General features: G+C 38.4%; 2 protein-coding genes across 13 annotated transcripts in view; one reads left to right on the top strand and one right to left on the bottom strand.

The window, feature by feature from the left end:
* The window catches only part of fam222ba (family with sequence similarity 222 member Ba), a 58,711-nt gene extending 48,264 nt beyond the window's left edge, over window positions 1-10,447 (bottom strand). Inside the window, exons 1-2 of one of the 8 annotated variants that reach the window (XM_081364919.1) lie at window positions 10,049-10,447; window positions 4,701-4,733 (exon numbers count right to left, since the gene is read on the bottom strand). The gene's annotated coding sequence lies outside the window, so the exon portion shown is untranslated. Of the gene's footprint in view, window positions 1-1,762; window positions 1,948-2,587; window positions 2,690-3,210; window positions 3,407-4,676; window positions 4,853-10,048 lie in introns of those variants that run through there. The other 7 variants (XM_081364915.1, XM_081364918.1, XM_081364917.1 and 4 more) reach the window with 7 other exon arrangements.
* eral1 (Era-like 12S mitochondrial rRNA chaperone 1) lies at window positions 9,636-17,633 on the top strand. 5 transcript variants are annotated; one of them, XM_081364923.1, is made up of 13 exons: window positions 9,639-9,894; window positions 10,082-10,246; window positions 10,412-10,539; window positions 10,632-10,709; window positions 10,813-10,859; window positions 11,006-11,067; window positions 12,113-12,184; window positions 12,999-13,111; window positions 13,349-13,663; window positions 13,774-13,923; window positions 14,501-14,581; window positions 14,794-14,939; window positions 15,339-15,680. In XM_081364923.1, exons 1-12 carry the CDS (start codon window positions 9,786-9,788, stop codon window positions 14,914-14,916), a joined length of 1,443 nt encoding a protein of 480 aa, XP_081221049.1. In that variant the 5' UTR covers window positions 9,639-9,785; the 3' UTR covers window positions 14,917-14,939; window positions 15,339-15,680. The 5 variants fall into 5 exon arrangements, with proteins under 5 accessions (XP_081221050.1, XP_081221049.1, XP_081221048.1 ...); XM_081364922.1 differs by having other exon boundaries at window positions 14,794-15,682; XM_081364925.1 differs by lacking the exon at window positions 12,113-12,184.
* Window positions 17,634-18,046: the final 413 nt, after the last annotated feature.

Consider the following 18,046-nt stretch of genomic DNA (forward strand, 5'->3'; position numbering starts at 1 on the left):
TCACAAAAAAACAGGTTACCGCGTCTGTCTGGCATTTCCACTATAATGAGCGATTCTATCTTACTATTAATGGCTTACTATTAAATCAAGCCTGTTCCCACTCTGTTTACCACTTGGTTAGCACAGGAAGGTCAATTAAACATAAACCACTTAAAGAGAAGAATGCAGCCACTCATAGAGGAATGTGTTAATTATCAAATGCATCAGCAGGTTGCCATGAGTTGCAAAACTAAGCACCTGGAGATATTTTAACATTGTGACTGACCACATTGTTATTAGCAGAGGTTACTTACTGGTTGATATTGACATTTAAGCAATATCACTTGAGCAAAAGCGTTGTTGTTCTTATTATAAGCACGAATCTTTTAAGTCGTGAATACCAAGAATTGTGTATTACATGAAACTACATAAAATCCCCCTGATGTTGTTCCAGCTAGTCAAAAACATGTGTCTGAACAAAGAATTGAACAATATTGCTGAGATGTTAAGGGTTTGTCAGTTCCCAGCATGCACTGCAGCAAGCATAAATGATGCAGATACTGTTATAGGATTATTGTTTTGCAGTTTGCTGACTTTTTCACATTAGTTGATTGTCACCATTGTTGAGGTTTGTGTCATGTAGGTCTATGTTCAACAAACTAGATCCCATAGGCTATATCTTTGCTTTGTAAGGTGATTGCACCTTCAGAAAAAAAAGATATATTAGGCTAAGTGTACTAAACCACAAGTGTGATGTTGCTTTTATACAACATCACTAAAAACAACTAATTAATGTCGAGTAATTTGTTTCAAATAAAGAATGGTCAGTAAGCACATATATTTCTTCTCCAGCATCGCCAATGAAAATATTTCCAAAAAAAAAAAAAAAAAAAAAGCAGAAAATCAAGCTAGCTAGCTGTGCATGTCACCAAAAAATAATATGCATACAGTTTAAGTCATGTAAAAATGAACAGCCTTTCAGTTAAAGCAAACTGAAATACAGCAAATGGATTTTGTGACTGCAGAAAGGACAAATGCACAAGTGAAAATGTATTTATGTATGAGTAGGCATGCATATTGGAAAGCACTGCCCCCGTGATCCATTCATTTAGCCAAATCACATAATGGCTCATGATAGAAGAGAAACGTTACACCCAGATGTCAAAATGATCCTTCACCACGCTCGATAATTGTACTGAGAATAGGAGACCGTGTTTCTCTGGAAATATGAGTCTGAAATTTAATTATCCAGCCTTTGGAAAATGTAGGGCAGACAGAAGACAGCGCAATGATATAAAACTGCACTCAGTGGGTAACTAATGTCAAGCTCTGGGTTTAACTGAGTGAGCACAAGATACCGGAGCCGTAAATCAAATAAACACTATCTAGCCTTAGATAATTGCGCTTTTAGGACTGGTTAGAAAGAGTCCATGGCGCACACACACACAAAAACCACCTGAATATAAAAACCAACAGTAATTGTTTCAGAATTAAATCAACCAGTGATGCTCTTCACATTGCACTCAATTTTTTTCACAACGGTCACCCCTCAAAATATGTTAAAGCTAAACTTTTGCACGCAATAATAATCTACTGAGCATGCAATGCAGGGAATGCCAGTGAATCATGTTGTTTGCCAGTTACACAGATGGGAAAAGCTCAGTGCTGCCAAGTGTCTGCTGACTGCATTAAATCCTCTGATGAAAACACGCAACACGGTCGGAGATCAAAACATATGCTCAAGAATAAATTACGGCAACACATATATAAGCTTCAATCTTACCCCGGGATCCAGTTATTTACGGATGACATTCGACGAAATCATTTAGCACCAATCCACAAGACCGAAATGCATGGTTAAAGATCCTCTGGTCCGCGACAGAAAGTGGCCAATTCAACACGGGCAGCCGCGGAGACACCAACACCAGATTCAGATTGAGCAGTAGCGTCTATCGCACTGGTTTCTCCGCCAACTAGCCCCGCCCCACTATTTTACATCAACACGGAAGCCTTCTTCCGATTGGCTCTCGGTTAGACTAGGACGCGTCTAGCGGCGCGTTCGACCAATCATTAAATAAAAGGGGCGGGACTTCGAGTTGGAAGTCATGCGGGCGGATGCGATGCATGACGTCAATCCTTTGTTACCTTGCCGACCCCTTTCATCTGAAACAGCAGATATCTAGCCAAAACATTGCGTATTAAATCATAAACATGTTGATGCAGACTTTAAGAAGCTTGTTGCAGGGGGTTTTAATTTACAGAAAGCACTATTCAAGGCAAACACAATTGGTAGGCTATTATAATGAAGCAGGTGCATTCAGTAAAATTCAGCATTCGGTTTAATTTGAACGAAGCAAAGACTAGCACTTGCTGCATGGGTGCCCTCCCTGTGAAGTCATGCAATTTCTTTACGCTCAAAGGCTTTATAACGACTCCATCTGGCTAGACTACAACTGAGATTTATGACAGAGCAACTGTACATTGCTATCCAAATGGCCAAGCGTCGTTCACAAAAACAGTGCATGTATGTGCATGTGGATCGCAGTCAATTCTCCACAAACCATAATAAGCCATTTAATGATATGCGGCTTTATAACTTTCCACCCACCAGCCAATCTGCTGTCGGCTGTCAAAACCCCCAGCTTCAAATACCGCACTGCTTCTCGGCGGAGAAATCCCCGGTGACATTTCGAGACAACGCCTTTGATATTCAGCAAAGGTCACGGACATACATTTATATCATTTTCCCCCCGAGAGGATCAAATGCGAAGTCTGCAGTCTGCCTTCTAAAAGGCCCTGAAACAACACCAAGTATCCATAAAAATGCAGCCTATGCTTTAGAAATGCTGAATATTTGCTGAGAAAACAAGAACATTGCGAGCAATTTGTGAGGAAATACAACACATCACAGTTTACAACAACTGCAGCTAAATATACATTCATTCATGGGGATTCAGTAGCCCCAAATTAACATTGGAATAGATGCAACTCACATAAAGCGGATTTTCGGTGTAGCCTATTTAACTATTGTTTTTTAAGCACTGACTTCAATCCCGTGTTTTGGCCTAATGTAGAAGGCCAAGTGCTTATTAACCATCTCTTCCACACTAAATGAAAGAGAGCTGACTCCTTTGTTGCTTCATAAGCCTGATGGAAAAGATGGATAGTAGGCTAGTCTAAGCAACCGTGCACAAAATCAGTACAGTTATCATATCATCATGTTGTACTTACTCTCCGTGGATCATAGCATTATACATTGCGCAGAACATCGTATTGGATTAGCATTATTTGGATTCGGTGTTTTGATTTTTTTTTTTTTTTTTTCTAGTGTTGTTGGTCTGCGTTGCCGAATCAGTGTTGCTGTCTGCGGCAGCAACTTCCGGCGCATGCGCCACAGCGCTCGCGTCACAGACAATGGCTGTGCTCCAAACATTTTCTTTCTTACATGGATAACATTTAACGCAATTTAAAAGAACACAGGGGCAAAACCAATCACATTCGCGCACAAATGTAATATTGCATTTACAAAATTTCTGCAGCCAAATATAATGATTTCTGCAAAAGGCAGTTTTTGTTTCCAGCCAATCCCACAAATCTTCCCTGAATCTGAGTATGACATATTTACTCTAACTTCAGAGCTGAGTATTCTTGTAGCATCATGTCTTGCACGCATTTACTACTTGCAATAAATCACGATAGTCTTATCTAATGTTTGCCCCTTTTCTTCTCGCTTCATGTTGCTGTGACTGCAAAGATTTACCATTCTCTATAAACCCATGATAGCTCAGTGCATCTTGGTGAATGTCATTTGTGAGATTATTATCCTCTTTTTTAATTACTCTCTGAGACAGAAAAGTGGCAAATTATATTTTAGTAATTGTATTAGTTCATCCAGTTACATAATCTTTAGCTCTATCAGAAATAATAGCTTGAAAAACATAATGACAAGTCAATAATCTTATTGTCTAAGGAGGGATTAACCCATTTCATTAACTAAAAGATTTACCTTGATGGTTTTCAATGATCTGTAAGGGAAGTTAATATTTACAGGTAGAATAACAACCAAACACTCAGTTCATGCTTTGCTAGAAGCATAAAACACAAACACTTTTTCTTAACAGTTTTTATTCTAGCATATTCTCACTTACTTAGTAAGTTTACCCTTGTGGTACAATTATTAGAGTATAACATTAAAATATGCCCACTGGTGTCAACTTGTTCCTACATGTTATGTAAAAAGAGAACATCGCTATCACAAATACAGACTATTTACATATAGCAACACAATAAATAGGATACAAAATAAAGTTTCACCGAAAAAAAAAGAATAATGCAAAAAAAAAAAAAAAAACATTCTTAGCAAAACTTGGAAGACTTTTTGGTAGACGGGGGGACAACTGCATTTTCCCACAAAAAAAAAAAAGTTGTAAAGTAAATATATCAAGTGCCTTATAACAATATAATATATAATAACAATATATATAACGCTCCTTATACACTGATGTGCTGCAGCCAGACAGATGTAAACCCGTCAGATTTCTTATTTGTTCGCAAATTTAATTACGTAGGCTATTTTTTATGATAATGTAATCATAATTACAAAGCGCTCTGAATTAAACGATTCAGAGACACGCTTGGTCATTCCAGAAGTAAATATGGAGTTTGACAGTTGCACTTGAAACCTCATCATACATTACCGAACTCGACAGGTAGGCTATTACCAAATAGTCCAAGATATTTCAAAGACTTTCAATCTGGAAAGAAAAAAAAAACTGTGCTTAAACGTCCTATAGGTGAGAAAATAGCTGTGGGAAATAAATAAAAATTGACATTTGCTAGAATTCAACACGACAATTTGCACTCTGTTCGCCATTTTGCCGGAAGCCTTCTTCTTCTTTTGTTGATTTTTGCTGAAACGCAAGCGGAGTGTGTAGCCTATATCGTCACCTACCGGTCTAATATGCAATCTGATTATAAACACAATTCATAGGTGTAAAGTATCACATTTGTGTGTTAAAACGAAGGATCCACATTAGAGGACAAGAAAAACTATTAAAACTGTATTTTGACAGACAAGCCTAAACATGAAACGCACTAGTAGCAACCTGATCCTAATAAATTTACCCTACATCTACCCTAATATTATTTACCTTACCCCTTTAAAATGCAGTAAATTCAACTCTTTCCTCATAAATGTCTGCTTTCATACACCCCATGTGAAGAATTAACCCTTTGTGTCCCAGGCCAGCACGTACTGGCTAATAATAATTTATGCTGTTTCTCAAAATAATGTTCTTATCACAGAAAGAGATGAGATATATATATATATAGAGAGAGAGAGAGAGAGAGAGAGAGAGAGAGAGAGAGAGAGAGAGAGAGAGAGAGAGAGAGAGAGAGAGAGAGAGAGAGAGAGAGAGAGAGAGAGAGAGAGAGAGAGAGAGAGAGAGAGAGAGAGAGAGAGAGAGAGAGAGAGCCTCTGACTCCATCCCACACAAGCCCTGTCAAAATATTTCTCATGTCATTTCTGTTCCCACATTCCAACAATGGCTCCACACATCAAACTTTCAGCTTGCTATATATTTATGTACGTCCTATATGCTTTCGATTATACTTGACATCCTCCATACACGCTGCACTATGGAAAGCAGCTCAGTTACAACAGTGGAGCCCATCAGTCACTTGACATTTAAAATGCTCTCCCCATCACATTTTTCACATCTCATTTTCCATCTGCACACTCCTGCTACATGTCCTGTATGCTCACACCTAAACAGCTTAGGATCGGAGGAATGATATTTATACCTTTTCGGGAAGTCATCCCTCAGACTGAATTAAAACACTCAGTCTATCTTCAGTAATTCCTTCCTTGATCCTGAACAGACTCATTGCTTCCCACTTTACTTCTTTTAAGGTTTAAACCAACGTCTTCAGCTGAGATATTATTTCATGTTCATTATGTCAAGGTTTCCTTAGGCAGGATGCATAATATATGTATCATATCAGTCATCAGCCATTTTTTTTTTTTAAAGTTGCCACTTATGCTGTTTTAAATGTTCTTATTTTGATTTGGAGGTCTTCGACAATAGGTAAAATATCACTTTAATTTTTTCATAATATACACTGCACATCACCTCTTTTCTTACAGTGTCTGAAAACGGTTTGTTCAAAGATTCAGTCTCTCTAATTCCCCCCCTTTCCGAAAGCCTACTCTGCTCTGATTGGTCAGATGGCCCAGTCTGTTGTGATTGGTCTACCGCTTATAGTGTGTGTCGGAAATTAAATACCTGATACACAGTGATACGAATGATGGCGTAGGTTTTTCCGTATAAATTCCAATTCCAAAAAGTCAAGTCCACATCCTTTTGAAGCGCATGCAAAGCAGATTCGCCGTGCTGAAAACAGTCTCTTATCGACATGTCAACAATACGAACCAAACTCTTCCAGGCCTCAGCTAAAACTACAGTGTTTGAAGGCGGGCCAAAATAGGTGTTGTTCGTTGTCAGCCAATGAAGACCACAGGCTGGCATTATGCAAATTTGTTACATTGTTACGTTTGTAACAGGAAGGAACTGAATTTCCCTCCTTCCCTACTTTTCTGGTTCCACTTGTTAAAAGTCATACATTTTGAACACTCAGTGTGTGGTCCTTCAAGCAGCCAGCGACACATCAGACAACATATGTAGGACCACTGCCGTTTTAAAACAGTATTTGATAGAATGAATAATGATATTTATGCTTTTAAACGCACATCCTCTCAGAAACTTTTCATCATGATTATCATTACCATGGCATTGTGTGATTCATAGTAGGCAGAACTGTGTGGTGATCAAGACTAATTATTCTCATCTTTGCCATTTAGAAATAAGAAAACACTGGTTCAGGCTAGGCCATTGAACATGCTCGGAAATCATTTCAGGGTCACGAGGCTTTCTCAAAAGAAAAAGCCATTGTGTGCACAGGAATAATGAAATATAGAAATCTTGAGCTTGAAGCTCAATTATTAAGGTTATGATGGCTGATCCTAGACCAGTAGAAAAGTCATTTTTTCCACCCACAGAGCCTCAGGCAGCTGAGGGGAAGTGCTCAGCAGTGTGCTTCATCACACAATAATACAACGTTAATGACACAGGATGGTGTCTTTCTTTGGCCCTGAAAGACTTCAAGGCAGGATGTTTAAGGAACGGTGGTCCTAATTATGCTTTTTATGCCCAACTCTGACGTGATTGACTGTTTCAAAGGAGATGCATTATTGATCCACTTCACAGACAAGTTGTATTGATTGCGAAATCCTGATAGAGTATGATTTTTCTCCCTCCTCTTACTTTCTCCGTCTTTCTCTCTCCCGCTCCAGTCAGAGAGCGAACTTAGAATCAGGGCTGGAAAATATGACCTCTGGGTGCTTTTTAAAATGATTCTCTCGAAAGCGTTTTGATGAGGATGTGACAGAGGATGCCCCAGCTGCGTTTCTTTGTGTGCTGTGCTGCAATCATGTGTAATGGCTGAGCAAGTCTGAGCCTGAGTAGCAGCTACCCAGCACGGCTCGGCCAGCTCCTGTTATACGCCTGTCGTATACTCAACATCTCTGCAGCTTTGTTTTTCCTCCTTGCCTGCAGAAAGGTCGTAGTGCTGTGCTGTAACTGCAGGACATATTTATCTTTGTGTGTGTGTGAGTGCAGTGTGTATCTGTCTCCACTGCAAAAGACGAGGAGAGACCTACTGAAATATATATACAAGACCTGTCAGAACTATTTTCGTTCCAGTCAACTTCTCTTATTTGTTTAACCATTTAAAATGATTCCAAGCCAAGACCAAAACCTGCACATTTACAAATCTTACAATGAGTTTTTTGTTTTGTGACATTTTAATTATGACACTCAAATAAATTATTGTAATGTGACATTGTGTTTAACGTATTCAGCCCTTGTTCCTCAGAGGCTGTGTTCTTTCCTGGATAAATAGGATGAATATTCAGATGGTCATAAGACTTATGTGAAAATGAAGACTAAAAATTTAGGAGTAAATTACCAGGATTCAGTTTCCAGGAAGATGAAGACACATAAAATCCCACATGACACTGGCCAGAAAAGGTCATCTCGCAAAGCTCATGCAAACAAGGAGTCTTTTAAGAGAAGAGAACAACAATGCCATATAGTATTTATGTGTCCAAGTTACGGTATACATAATAGCACTATAGGCTGTAATGGCTGGTAAAGGAGTTATACTCAAAAAGTTCCATGTGGAAGCATGTCTAGAGTTTGCTAATGGTGACCTAGTTGTGAAGTGGAAAAAGATTTTGTGGTTGCATGAGACCTCAAAATTACAGATGATGTGTGTGTTGTGAATGTAACGCATGGCCACATCTTGAAAAAACCTATAGTGAAGAATGACGGGGACTGCATTTCTTCAGCAATGACTGGACATCTTGTTAAAATAGAAGGAACTGCAGTGAAATACTGCAATGTTTCCTTGTGCTAAAAGAAAAGCTTGCGAGAAGGTTCAACTAATGTGAGAACAAAGGTGGTAGTTAAATCCCAGTTTTCCTAGTTATTCAACACAATCTCATAGCAATTTGGACGTTTTGGCGAATTGGTGGCTAATTCGTTTCATAGGCTACGCTATGCTTATGCCCCAGTGACAGTTTTGTTTAGGGGTGGACCTTCATGCAATTGTACATTTCAAATCATATGAATTCAAATGAAATTACCATCTCGTAAATACGTTATCCCATAAAATTGGGTTACGTTATCTCATTCAGCAATAATAATAGTAGGCCTAATTATGGCACCAAAGATTTTTAAAGGTCCTGCAAAATGTCTCTGACATTCATTTGTAATTAACAAATACCAAATTAGTGCTTTAAAATATAAATATCACAGAATAAATGTTGGATTAGCATTTATCTATACGGCTATAATTTCTGCTAGTGCTTACATGTAGTCTGGCTCATATTCACAAATGATCTGTTAAGGAGATAATGTGCCATTTCTCCTGGTCTGTAAATAAAGGCAGAGCAAATCCATCTGAGAAGAGGTCTTGTTTAGGTGAATGACGCATGTGTTGTATGTGAGTGTATCGGATATATTTGTGTCTGCTCATTGATTTAATGTGGCTTTTTCCCTACTTCAGTCAAACCCCTAATTTCCCTTGCATCCTGAATGTGTTGGCTTTTGCAAGTTTTCTCTGAGCTGATATGCTGACAGATTGTGAACCACCTGATATCCTTTCTTCTCCCCAGTGGAAGCATTTTTCCGCTCTGCGCTATCCTGGTGGACTAGCTTTTGATGGGAGATGGAAAAACACATCTGTTCTCTCTGATTTTACCTGAGCGGATGAAAACAAGATCAGCTGCTCTGATTGGGGATCATATTCTCAGCTCTCTGGTCCTAATAGGCTCCTTTTATCCTTTTATGTCAGTGATTCTCAATCTTTTTAACTCCAGCTGTCTGTCAAAGTAAATATTAAAATATTCAGCCATCCTACACGCTATAGTCCTTCTTCTTTAACTAGCTGAAATGATAGCAAAGGTTCTTGCTTTTTTTATTAACATAAGCTGTTGCGGTCTATATATTAAAATATTAATAATTAATAAAGACTGGGCAGTCGCGTGTTCGTCGCGGCGCCTGAACAGTAGATGGCAGTAGTGTGTAATAAGATTCATCACTCCAGGTCACGCGATAGAAGCAACATGTCTGCGCCCTGAACACATGTGTAAATAAAAATGGAGAGTAGAATAACCTTACCCAAGGGTTAACATAAGCAAAACGTTTTGAAAGTATCCACTTGTGCAGTGGAAACGGATTTCAGAAATGACCTTACGGCTTTGCGAGACGTTTGTACGCAAATCTCTGCTATTTTCAACGATCCGCAAACTGACAGCAGCTCCAGAGCAAGCGCCACTGTATCTGCGAGTATCAGGTGATTTGTAGATCATACACTGTTTGTTTATGGTGATTTTTTGAAGAATATGCTAGACGTCAAACTGGTTGTTTTTAGTTTTATTCGCCACCAGAAATAAAACAAAATTCATAGAAAAACAGTAACTTCAGCCATGTAATAGCTTTCATTTTACCTGTCGCGTGTCCTTTATTTGTTCACTTCACAGGTTGCTCGGTTTTTCGTCCACAGACAGTAAGGAAATGTCTCTTTCACTGTACTCCGGCCAGTTTGGTGTCTTCGGATGCTTTTTTGGACAGATTGCAGAAGGGGAGACCGGTTGTGTCCGATGAGGGTCTCGGTCATCACCCTGTCTCGGTTTCATCGGACAGTGGTAAGAATATCTCCAGCCCTTCTCAAAGCTTCATGACTGTTGTTTTAGAGATAACGTGGAAAACACCGTTCTTTGAATCTTATCTTAACGGATTTTTATGATGTTATAGCCTAGTCGTTAAACTAAATTTATGTGTGTGTGTGTGTGTGTATTTTCTGCTCTCAGGTCATCAAATTTCCTTATTACTAAAGGAACCTGATCAACCTGAAAATGCCAAATCTCTTAAAGTGGCAATAGTGGGCTCACCGAATGCAGGGAAATCCACACTGACCAATCAGTTGCTGGGTCGGAAGGTGATATTATATTATATGGAAAAACATAAACAACTATCCCTTTAAGAACTAATGTCTTTTGTCTTAACTGTTAGAACACTATTTTCTTACAGTTGTTTGCGGTTTCTGAGAAAGTGCACACAACAAGAGCACGTGCTGTCGGCGTCCTGACAGAGGATGACACACAAATCGTAAGTACCTCTTCTAGCCCATGCTAAATGTCCAAATAAAAGCCTAGTCTGTTTAGGAAATATCCTATGTTTGATTCACATTTTCTGACCATCTTTTTATCAGATTCTGTTGGATACCCCTGGCCTCACCACACCAATTAAGGCTAAAAGGTGAGTATGTAGTAGAGCAGTTTCTTAATAACATTAGGTGAAGTGTATAATTGTTTGCATGTTAAAAATACTTTCTCATGTCCCAGTTTAATATGCAGACATCTACTCAGAAACTAATCTTGATTGTATTGTTATGTGTTTAACAGACACCAGCTGGAGAAATCGCTCCTAGTGGATCCTTTTGAGTCACTACAAGAAGCCGATCTAGGTAGCAAAAACATGTCAGTCCGCCAGGGACTGACATGTCGTTAAAGGGGTCATATAATGTCATTTTTGTACAAGCTAATATGATTCTTTAGGGTCTAAATTAAAAGTTTGTAATATACTTTAATTAAAAATTCTCATTAGTATTGTAAGAAAACACTCATTTTACCTGGTCAAAAACAGCTCTGTTTTCAGCACGCCGTTTAAGTGCATGTGTCTTTAAATGATAATGAGCTTTGCTCACCCGGCCCCTCTGTTCTGTGCGTACACCGTTTGTAATACAATAACACAATAACCGCAACGCATCGTTCATTAAAACCGTGGGATTATGAATTATATTGATAACGTCGTACATAGAAAACAGGCCATAATGTACCCTGAGTGTAAAAATAGCCACATTCATCGTGAAGCGTGCAAGCTATTTGCAAAGATTAATATAAAGATTAATATAAAGGTCAATAAAACGTTACACTCACTTGTTCTTCTGGAGGTGCAGCAGGAACACGAATAGTTGGTACTGATCCTTTTTTCAGGAGCAGCTTCTTAGCAAATCCAGCTTTATACTGACCCTCGTTTGTAAAGCAGTCTGGTGAAATGATTCGCGCAAACATGAAAGCATTGACGTTGATCGTGGGGAATATTCCCTTCGAAAACAAACTCAGCCACTGCGTCTTCAGCTGTTCGGATTTAGGGACATCAACATGACTGCTGTGTTCGTTATTACACCCAAGAACAGAACCTGTCGGCGCATGCTATGATTGACAGCTCGCTCACGAGGGTGCGAGGGCGGGTCTGTGTTTGAAACACTGCTGTCAATCAGCCATCGTGGGAGGGGCGTCGATTTTGTGACATCACAATATCGAACAGCTTGATTTGAGACAGGAGGAAACATATAAGAAGATTAAAAAAAAAAACACTGGATGGATTTTTATCATTTTATGATGATTGTGTACAGGCACTGCCAACACACATTTCAGTCCAATCAACTTGTAAAAGTGCATGTACCATTATATGACCCCTTTAACGGCGGGTCAATGTGGTAATTACAGTATGCCGGGCAGGAAATCTAAACGTTTGCCTTTCATCCATCGACCTCAAATATAGCTTATCATGTGAAACATGTAAGTAGTAGCAACTTTACTTAGCTGCTTGCTCTAACGTTAACCTAGTTAAATTTGCACTATTATTAAGGTGATGATACACAGGGCAACTTTTTTGAGCAATGTTGTCGAGCAATGTTGCTTGGGCAATTTCCCATTGAGAAATGTCATGTCGGTCATGGGCCCTGTGTCTCACTTGATGGCAACATTGCCCAAAAAGTTGCCCCGTGTATCATCACCTTTAGGCGCCTATCCAAGTGTTTGTGCGGAGTGTGGAAGCTAAAGTATTAGCCGGCACAATCACTTGCATTTTTTCCTGATAACAGCAGAAACAGCCTAAAATACTCAGTCATTTATGGTCTTTCAGATAAGAGTAATAAATCATTCGAAATACACCCACAATAACAAACCGATGTTCTTTGTAAAATAAAGAAAACAAACAGGATGTGCTTTCTGCCGTTTCGGTCTCCGTGAACTGGAGTGCGTCACAAAAATGAACCGAAACTCAGCGTATGCTACTTGCCTCACAGACATGACAAATATATCTATAGAAATGTCTACTTTTAAACAAATCAATTCAAATCTATTGATCCGTATGAAAGGTGCATTCGAATAAACACTTGTTTATTAATAAATAATTAAAATGATGTACATTTTGTAATTTTAACAATGTTTATTAAAATGCTAAAAAAGGTCAATTTCAGCTTAGATAGGAGGGCCTTTGAAAATAGTCTTGGATGAAGACGGGCCTTGGAGGAAAAAAGATTTGAGAACCACTGGATTATGACTCATGTGCCTCATCTTCTTTTTCTCCATTTCTCCTTTGTATTTGCAGTGGTGGTGTTAGTTGACATGTCTGATAAATGGACCCGCAGTAAGCTGGACTATGAGGTGCTTAAGTGTCTGGCCCTGAATTCTGATGTCCCTGCCATCCTTGTCCTCAATAAGGTATTAGCTATGTCATTTTGTATTGATCTCTCCCAGTCTGGAGGAAATTACCACCGCTTTGTTTTTCTGGATGTCCCATCTCTCGTCTGACACAGAGAGGGGGGTTGTATTGCTGCAATTGCTATCACATAAATGAATGTCACTATCACACTCAATGAATGATTTACATCTGGGCTGGTGCACTTAGAGGGGCTTTAAAGTAGATGATAAAGCAAAGCATCGACTCTTAATGCACAGGTGGACCTTCTGAAGAACAAAACGCTGCTGCTAGACATCACGGCACAGCTGACTGAGGGGGTGGTGAATGGAAAGAAGATTAAGATCCGTGGCGCAGTGAAACAATGTATGAAATTAGCAGCTGAACCCGGCAGCAGACACGCTGAAAAAACTCTTTCTGAGAGCACGCAGGACGGGGTGTCTCAGGAGGGTCAGGACAAAGACAGACTGAGCCAAGAGACGCTGAAGGCCCTGAGGAGCCGCAGGGGGTGGCCACATTTTAAGGACGTATTCATGTTAAATTCTCTTGACAGAGAAGATGTGGAAACATTAAAGGTTAGAGAACACATTTGAGACTACAAGAAAATGGCATTTGCTTTAAAACCAAAAACTGACATTTTAATCTCAAGCCTTCATTTGCCTGTGTTTGAACATTTGTGCAACAGAGGTACCTGTTCAAAGGTGCAAAGCCTCGCCAGTGGCAGTACCACAGTGAAGTACTGACCGATCAGGGTCCGGAGGAGGTGTGCAATAACACCATCAGAGAGAAACTACTACAGAAACTCCCTAAGGAGGTGCCCTACACTATGTCGCAGGTGGGTTATGATTTGTGGGATATACACTTCTGTTCAAAAGTTGTTCAAATGCTGCATTTATTTGATCAAACATACAGTGAAATATCATTAGTGTATTTTTGAAGAAATGTAATATGAAATGAGCACCAAATCAGCATATTATTAGAATGATTTCTGAAGGATCATGTGACTGAAGACTGGAGTACTTATGCTGAAAATTCAGCTCTGCCATCACAGGAATAAATTACATTTTAAAATATAGTAAAATGTAGTCGTAATTGCTCGTTTCTGATATTCTCGTTTTCTTGCTCTGGTCTGTTTTTTCATCATTAATTTGTTGTTCTCGTGTTAGAAAACACATATCTGAGAGCATAAATGCTCAGGAGAACATTCCAAATCATTGAAAGTGGATCAGTATCCATTTTAACCCCAGTATGATTCTCATTATTTATAAATTGGGAATTTCTTCACAAAACTTAGCCATATATCCGTCTGTCCATCTGTCCATCCTCCAGAATATTTTCTACTTCTCAAAATATGAATTAACATTTTTGAATTATTTCATGTTTGCTGGAATGTTATTTTGGTCTTTTTACAGCAAATTGAAATCTGGAAGGAGTCTGAGGATGGGGTACTCGACATATCCATCAAACTATACGTGAAGAAAGACACTCATATGGTGAGCTCTCTCATTCCTTCTATGTCTTCTGGGGGAAAAAGGCTAGCTTCCCATGCTGCTGTTTTTGCCACCAGGGAACCATAGTTTTATGGCAGACATTTTGTGGAATTGTTCTTAAAACAATTTTTACGGTTTCTCTCTAGCTGAAGAAATGGTAACATTATTTTATACTACATTATAAAGTGAAACCTTTTATTCTTTCTTTCTTGCAGAAAATGGTTATTGGTCCTGGAGGTCAGTTGATAACCAGAATAACCCAGGAAGCTGAAAATGACCTAATGAAGATTTTCTTGCGTAATGTGCGTTTAAAAATCTCGGCGAAGCTGCAGAAGTGAGGTTCACAGTTCAGATGACGAAGGTCAGAGCCTGATGCATACAGAGGGATACGGAAACATGAAAAGTGATTTAAAAGTGAAGAAATGGACTTGAACTGAAAATCTGTTATATTTTGGGTTATAATGTGAGGTTGATCTCAACAGACCCCCCCTCATTTCTCTAAACTGAAATGCAAGTTTATCAAAGCCACATTACAATATTTCAATAGCAAAATTGTAGTATCACAGCTGCCTGTGCCGGTTACATATCTTGCTGCTTTTGATTTATAAAAATGTCTTTATATTCATAAATGGCAAAAGTATAGAATCACATAGTTCTGCTTTGAGGGTCAGAACAGGTTCACTTTCTCTCTTCACTTTTTATTTTCTGGAAGCAAGGGCTGACCTTGTTTTTTTTATTCATCATTATTCATTGTCTTCAGTGTGGTCAGGCTGTTATCTGTGGTGGAGTCTTGCTGTTTAACTGAAGGTCTTACGTAAGACCATTACACTGGCTTGAAATCACTCATCTGCAGGCCTGGCTTCAGCTGGGTCACAGGACTGTGAGAGGGGGCTTGATCGTTGGGGTGGGACTGGAGCCAGGGCTGCTCATCTGTGGCTGTACATGCTACTTACTGCAGCAAAGTGAAACTGTTTTCAATTATTTAAAGCTATATATGTGATATTACATTTTTCATCAGTTGAGTAAATTCATGCATCAATTTTAGTCAGTGGTAAATGTTTTGAGTAATAAAGAATAGGCAATAAAGTTCTCATGTTGCTGGACTTCCTGTGTTATGGTCACTTTATCTACAGACAGCAGAAGTCAATGCTTTTACAGCAGGTAGACAAACATATACACACCAATATTATGAGCTACACATACAGAGTTGATGGAATAATCTCATTCATTCACTGAACACATTTAATTGTGTAAATCTCTTTTTTTTTTATTATGATACACTGCCATTCAAAGGTTTGATCTTTTTTTGTAAATGTTTTTTGAAAAAAGTCTCTTATGCTCACCAAGGCTGCATTTATTTGTTCATAATACAGTAAAACAGCAATATTGTGAAATATTATTACAATTTAAATGGCTGTTTTCTATTTGAGTATAGTTTAAAATGTAATTTCCTGTGATGGCAAAGCTGAATTTTCAGCATCATTACTCCAGTCTTCAGTGTCACATGATCCTTCAGAAATCATTCTAATGTGCTGATTTGCTGCTCAAGAAACATTTTATAATTTTTCAATATTGAGAACAGTTGTGCTGATTAATATTTTTGAGGAAACAATGATCATTTTTTGATAAGTATTCTTTGATGACTAGAAAGTTCAAAAGAACAGCATTTATTTGAAATACAAATCTTTTGAAAAATTATAAATATCTTAACTGTCACTTTTTGATCAATTTAATGCATCATTGCTGAATAGGGGTAACTAAAAAACATCATACTGATCCCAAAGTTTTGAACATTAGTGTATATTACTTTTTTAAAGATTTAAAAAAAAAAAGTTAATTAAAGATTCTCATTTATTTTGTCTTCAGCTCTCGGCACAAGTGCAATCTTAAAAGTAAAGGTTCCAAAAAGTTTGTTTGTTTTTGCAGTGATGCGATAGAAGAACCATTATTGGTTCCCCAAAGAAACTGTCAATGAACAGTTCTTAAAACAACTTTTTCTTGGTGTAAATTTTTTTTTAATCTAAAGAACCTTTTTTCCAGTATAAAGTGCAATAGAAAGTTTCCATGGATGTTCTTAATTGAACCATAGATGCCAATAAAGAAACTTTTTTTAATTTTTTAAGTGTAAGCGTTTTACCAACAATATGCCACTTTACAGACTCTCTGTGTAAAAGTGATAGCCAAAAGTGAATTATTAAGGGCTTTGTAAACACAACTGACATTAATAAAATGAAACAAGCAGAACATTTAATTCAACCTTTAATGATATTTATTGAAATGACACACAACGACAGTCTCATATAACACACTATAGGCTAAACAAGTTGAATGGATCAGAATTGCATTAGTATATTTAATCCATTTAGCATTTGTTTTTCTGGTCTTTTTATCCATCCGTTCACTCGTCTGATTTTGACCACATCATCCGTTGCTCTGAAGTTCACTTGACACGTGCTTTTTCCACTCATATCCAGATGATTTTTGAGAGAAGGCAATAGAACCCTTACCATTACTAAACTCAGTAATGGTAACGGTTTAATCGCCACCCTCTGTCAAAGAGTTTGTGGGTCCAGGAAACTGTCGGAGGCATATTGACCCCCCTGGGTAGTACATCATCTATACTGTAGTGTCTCAATAATGAACTTACAGTATACGATGATATCCTGTCTAGAGGGCAAGATTGATGAAACACTTCCACTTTGGAAATCCACTGAACATTCACAACTACTATTTCTGACATTTTCTATGATCTATCGTTTAGTTTATCTAAAGATTGAACATTCTTTTTAGAAACATTAGAATTAGAAATGTTACATGTCCCAAACCAATTCACAAAAACTGTAAAGAATAGTTTCCATATATGTTTCTTTAACTACATTATTATCAGTTCAGATGGTCTAAATTGTTAGATTTATTTATGTCTCCAAATTCTTTCCAAATCTTGAGATGATCACACCTGTGGAAGATCCACCACATGGGTCTATTCATCTGAAAGGAAGAGCAGCTGCCATCCTGTAGTTCATAGTCACCGGTGACACACTCACCTTTAGGTCTGCGTCCGCGTCCTCAGTAAGTGTTTTAATTGTCTTCATCTGTCACCTCTAGCCGTCTTTTCACAAGTCTGTTGTCTCCATGCTGTGAAGCGATCGTAAACTCTGCCCCCTTGGTTCTGAGTTTTAATGCTCGCTGCTCATTTGCATATGATGACTCAAAGGCTGTTCCATCCTTATCATGCGCTTCCCTTCACTCTGCTGACCAATCAGATTCATTCCCTATATCAGACCCCGAACAGCTACTTGGTCCCAGGACTCGCTCTCACGCGAGTGTGTGAACCCACACCCAAACTCCCCCACCCCTGGAATAAATTTGAAATTGTACCAGATAGTTGGTGGAAAATATTTAAGATCCAAAAAACATATTTTATGCATATTATATTGGTTTCTTAAGATGTTATATAGCCAGAGGTGC

The sequence above is a fragment of the Scardinius erythrophthalmus genome (assembly GCF_964197995.2).
Source record: "Scardinius erythrophthalmus genome assembly, chromosome: 5".
NCBI classification, from domain to species: domain Eukaryota; kingdom Metazoa; phylum Chordata; class Actinopteri; order Cypriniformes; family Leuciscidae; genus Scardinius; species Scardinius erythrophthalmus.